General features: G+C 43.0%; 1 protein-coding gene across 1 annotated transcript in view; it reads left to right on the top strand.

Moving 5' to 3' along the window:
• Positions 1 to 765: 765 nt before the first annotated feature.
• KDM1A (lysine (K)-specific demethylase 1A) overlaps positions 766 to 5,464 on the top strand; it is an 87,770-nt gene continuing 83,071 nt past the window's right edge. The window contains exon 1 of the mRNA XM_006883664.1: positions 766 to 1,273. Within this exon, the coding sequence (XP_006883726.1) occupies positions 917 to 1,273 (357 nt within the window). The 5' untranslated portion in view covers positions 766 to 916. The remainder of the gene's footprint in view (positions 1,274 to 5,464) is intronic.

Here is a 5,464-nt window from a genome sequence, read left to right as displayed (position 1 = left end):
AAAGCTGTGTACAATCTCAATCTCTTCACCATCCATCCTGATGCTGCCAATTGGTCCAGTGGTGAGAATCTTTGTCTTCTTGACATTGAGCCTCAAATACTCAATTGTGATAATGTCCTCAGGAAAAGTTCATTAAAGAATTTAGGTACTTCTACCAGTTACAGCATATGACGATGTGGATATTGAGGTTGCGTTTTTTGTGGTTGGACATTTGTGTTCTTTCCACTAAAGTTGCTATGAACGTTGGTGTACAAATCTTGGTTTGTGTCTCAGATCTAATTTCCTTGAGGTATATTGCTAGCAGTGGAATAGTTGGGTCATACGGAGCACACTTTGGTTTTTAAGCTGACGTCATGCATGGCTCCTTGATAATTTTGCGAGGTCCCCTACTAGCGACTTTCCCAGTGCAATATGTCACCTCATCTATTGACTACTGATACCAGATGTATTGATTGTGGATCCAAGTAAGATGAAGTAGTTGACTCTTGTCACAAGGTAAAAATAGATGAGTTGTTGAACTGACGACTGACTGGCTGAAACAATGAATGCAAATCCACGGAAGATATGGTCACGCTCAGGATGGCCACGTGCCCCGCCAACAGTAGGTCTGGTAAAGCACAAGGCCCTTGCTAAAGGGTAAGGGGTAGACGTTCCAGGAAAGCCGCGCGTTCTTTGTCATGATGCCGCTCTAGCCAGGAGCACTCGTCTCTATGGCAGTGGGGGAGGGGCCGAGACCATGGACGTCACAAGGCCTTATTGTCCAGACGCGGCGGGAACACGCTCTGCGCGTGCGTACGCGGCGGCGGCGGCTGGAAACCGTAGAGCAGTGAGAAGCGAGGGTCTACGGCAAGGCCTGGGGCCCACGGATCATTAGACTCTGCCGTCCCGCCAGCCCTTGGCGGCCAGACGACCCGAGATGTTGTCCGGGAAGAAAGCAGCTGCCGCAGCGGCGGCGGCGGCGGCGGCGGCGGCCGCCGGGACGGAGTCCGCTTCAGGAGTAACCGGCGGCACCGAGAACGGCTCAGAGGTGGTCGCGCCGCCCGCGGGCTTATCGGGCCCTGTCGAGGGCGGGCCAGGGGCGGCCGGGGAGCGCACTCCCCGCAAGAAGGAACCCCCGCGGGCCTCCCCTCCCGGGGGCCTGGCCGAGCCTCCGGGGTCTACTGGGCCGCAGGCTGGTGGGCCTACAGTCATTCCTGGGTCTGCGACACCCATGGAAACGGGAATAGCGGAAACGCCGGAGGGGCGACGCACCAGCCGACGCAAGCGGGCCAAGGTATGGCCTCACCCCAACCCCGAAACAGTAAATGCGAGTTGCTGATGAGCCCCCTCTCTCTGGGCGATGGGCTTTGGGCCCCGAGTCCCAGAACCGTCACTCACGATCGATGTGGGCTGCATGGATGGGTGGGGAAGAAAAGGGAGTATTGTTGTCTGGTCGCCCGAATTCTATGGGGTCTTTGTATCCCGGGACGAGGCCATCTCGGGAAAGGATAATTGATAGATGTATTTTACCGATTACACCTTGTATACCTTTCTTTTTCACTGGGGGAAAAAATGGCTCCTTGAAGGGGAGTTGAGATTGGTTTTGTTGGGGCTCTCTCCCTTGTTTGTCTGCAGTTGTGTTTGGAAGCGGTTCAATAGTGTTTATGGAGATTGAGTTGGAAGCACAACGGGGTTGTGGAGTGAGACTTAAGGAATCCTCAGCAGTGAATACCGAAAAGAAAGGAATATTTTTGAAGTCTGGCTGGGTTTTAGGAGTTTTCATCTTTGCCCTTGAATTCTTTGAAAGATTTTTTTGACATAGAATTTGACAGATGAGAAAGCCGGTTTAAAGAGTTAAATATAGTCATACTCAAGGGAAGAAAAAAATTTTGACCTAGAGCAGTATACTTTCAATAGCTGCTTCTTGTTTTTGTGTGCTCAGAGCATCACTACCATTTTCTTTTTGTTAACCAATGGGCAGATCCTTGATAGCCTTTTTTAAGGAATCAATAAACAGGCACACAGTTTAAATTTACAACCGAGCTCAAGTCACACAGCCAAGTAAGAACTCTTACTTCAACACCCAGTGGATCACACTGGACAGAAACCAGTAGTATGTTAGGGCACTGGGATATATACACTGGGGTACAGACCATTTAGGTTGTAAAAAATGGCACATGCATACACTTAAAATTGGGAAATAGATATGTAAACCTTAGTAGATATGTGCTATTTTAGCTAAAATTGGGCGACATGTATTTAAAACCCATTTCTAGATCATTTTAGGTGTGTATAAGGAACTCCAGTGGTGTATAATTAGTTGATTATGAGTTGGGCTGCTAGAAAAATGTTTTAACTCCGTCAGCTACTCACTCAGCAGGACAAAGATGAGCAGTGGACAGGCTAGTACCATTAAAATTTAATATCTCTGAAACTGAATGAAGGATTACCATGAGTTGAAATCCATGAGTTAAGTGTGTGTAACAATCCACTGTGTTTGAGTTATTTCTGGAGATGAGTATTACACATACTGGGAGCCTGCTAAATCAGTGGTCCACTTGAGATACCTTTTATAGGTATACCTACTTAGCTTTGGGTAAAGGGCTATCTTGGAGGACAGGCTTTGAGGGCCATGACTTGCTTGGAAAATTACAAATGATAATGACCGCAAGTATCAGCAATGAAATAGAAAAGCAGAAATCCAATAGGCTTCTATTTTGCTATCTTGTGAGAGGCTAGAAACCATTCTATAAGATTTTTTTTTAAATAAGTTAGGATTCTTTACATATCACAGTTTTAAAGTGTACAGTTCAGTATATTTAGGGGGCTTTGCAAACTGTCAACTGTTATTTGCAAAACTTTATCACCAGAAAAAGAAACTCCTCCTTAGCAATCACTCCCAATTCATCACCCTAATTCTCCAACAACTGGAAACCACTAATGGGCATTTTATATAAGTACATTGTGAAGTCTTTGGCCTCTCGTTTTTGTTGTTGGCATATTATCAGCCCGCATGTGTCAATACTTCATTCCTCTTCATAGCTGAATACTATACTATTGTATGGATATACCACAGATTTTTTTTTTCCTCCCCTTCTTCATCAGTTGATGAACACTTAGATTGTTTTCCAGTTTTGGCTATTATTATGAATGCTGTAAGCATGCATGTACAAATTGTTGCATGTATATATGTGTTTATTAATCTTGGAAAGGTACCTAGGAGTGTAAAGGAATTAATACAGTAACACTATGTTTAACTTTTTTCTTTTTATGTTATTAATCGCTCCAAACTCGGCTCTATCTTGAGCCAATCTCACTGTCTCAGACATACCTATCCCCATTATCCCAGTTACTGTGACAATCCATCTCATCCAGAGTCTTTCTCTCCTGCACTGTCCCTGCATCTTTTCAAGCATGGTGTCCTTCTCCAGGGACTAGTCCCTCTTGGCCATGTGCACAAAGTATGTGAGATGGAGCTTCAAAATCGTAGCCTCCAAAGAGAAACTTGGTTTCACCCTCTACGGGATAAACCCATTTGTTCTTTTGGTAGTCTCTGTATATTCAGTAGTCTTCTCCAGCACCACAATTCAAAGGCATCAATTCTGCTTCTGTCATCTTTAGTCATTATCCAACTCGCTGATGCATAACAAGTAATTGTGAAGACCATGGCTTGAGTCCGCAATACCTTAGTCTCCAGACTGATGTCATTGCTCTTCAGCACTGTTGAGAGATTTCTGACAACATCCTTCCCCAGAAAATTTTTGTCTTCTTAATGCTGAGCTTTAATCCATATTGAAGATGGCAGTCCATTACCTTCTGTAGCAGATACTTCAGATCCTCTTTTCAGTGAGCAGGATTGTGTGATCTGCGTAACATAGGTTGTTGATGAGTCTTCCTTCAATCCTGATGCCACATTTTCCCTCATAGAGCCCAGCCTCCTGAGTGATCTGTTCTGCATATAAATTAAAAAGGTATGGAGACAGGATGCATTCCTGATGCACTCCTTTTCTGATTTTGAACTATGCAGTATTTCCTTTCTCTATTCTGACAACTGACACCTACCTGGTTCAGGTATAGATTGCACATGAGCACAACCAGCTGTTCTGGGATTCCCATTCTTCTCAAAGTTAGTCACAATTTGTTGTGATCCACACAGTCAGATACCTTTTTTGCATAGTCAGTGAAACATAAACATTCCCCTAGTATGCTTTGCTTTCAGCCAAGATCCATATGATGTTGGTGATAATATCTATGGTGCCATGGCCTCTTCTAGTTCTGGCCTGTTTCTGATAGTTCTCTGTCGATGTACTGCTCCAGTCATTTTTGGATAAAAAAAAAATCTACAGTATTTTGCTTGCATGTAAATACCAGTGTTACTGTTGGATAATTTCCACCCTCTGTCAGGTCACAATTTTTTGGAATGGGAATAAATATGGATCCCTTCCAATCAATTGGCTAGGTAGCTGTCCTCTAGGTTTCTTGACACAAGTTGGTGAACACATCCAGGGCAGGATCTATTGTTGAAATATTGGTGTCACTTGATATGCCATCAATTTCTGGGCACTTTCCCCTGCAACTCCTTCAGAACAGCTTGAACTTCCTCTTTCATCACAGTTGACTATTATATGCTGTTTCATGAAATTGTTTTGTGTCAGCCAGTTCTTTTTGATACGGCAACTCTGTGTACTCCTTCCATCATCTTTTAATGCTTCTTGGATCATTCACTGTTCTGCCCATAGCATCCTTACAAATCTAGCCTTGAATTTGTTCTTCAATTCTTTCAGCTTAAGAGATGCTGAGTGAGTGCCGCCCTTTTGGTTTTCTGACTCCAGCTTCTTTATGAAATTTTTCTTTGTTCCCAAACTGCCCTTCAAAAAAACCCAACTATGGAATATATATAACAGACCAGAACATTTGCCAATATAGCTTACATATTTATGGTTCAGTGATGTTGATCACATTTTTATTATACCATCATTATCACTATTTTCAAAATATTCTACCATAAACTCTCATACTCATAACTCTGCCATTAACATAAATTTGATACTTCCCCTATGAAAATTCCTTTTGTCCTTCTTCCCACTCCTACAACTTTTCTTTTTATAAAGTATATATTATCTTTGTGTGTGTATGTATATATATTTATATACATATACGTAGTAAGACGACATTGGCAAAAAATAAGGCTCCAGGAATCAATGGAATACCAATTGACATGTTTCAGATGAAAAACGCAGTCCTGTATGGGCTCACCAGTCTATGCCAGGAAGTTCAGAGTATAACTGTCTGATCAAATTAACTGGAAGAGATCCAGATTTGCTCTTATTCCCAAGGAAGGTGATAAAATAGAATGTGGAAATTATCAAACAGCATCATTAATATCAGATACAAGCAAAATACTACTGTTTGTTGTTGTTGTTATGTGCCGTTGAGTCATTTGCGACTCATAGCGACCCTATGTACAACAGCCCTAAACCATGCT

The sequence above is a fragment of the Elephantulus edwardii genome, unplaced genomic scaffold (genome assembly GCF_000299155.1).
Source record: "Elephantulus edwardii isolate Elephantulus edwardi_28Jun2011 unplaced genomic scaffold, EleEdw1.0 scaffold00028, whole genome shotgun sequence".
In the NCBI taxonomy this organism is placed as follows: domain Eukaryota; kingdom Metazoa; phylum Chordata; class Mammalia; order Macroscelidea; family Macroscelididae; genus Elephantulus; species Elephantulus edwardii.
The sequence above is the reverse complement of the archived record's forward strand: the minus strand, read 5'-3'. Positions and strand labels throughout refer to the sequence as shown.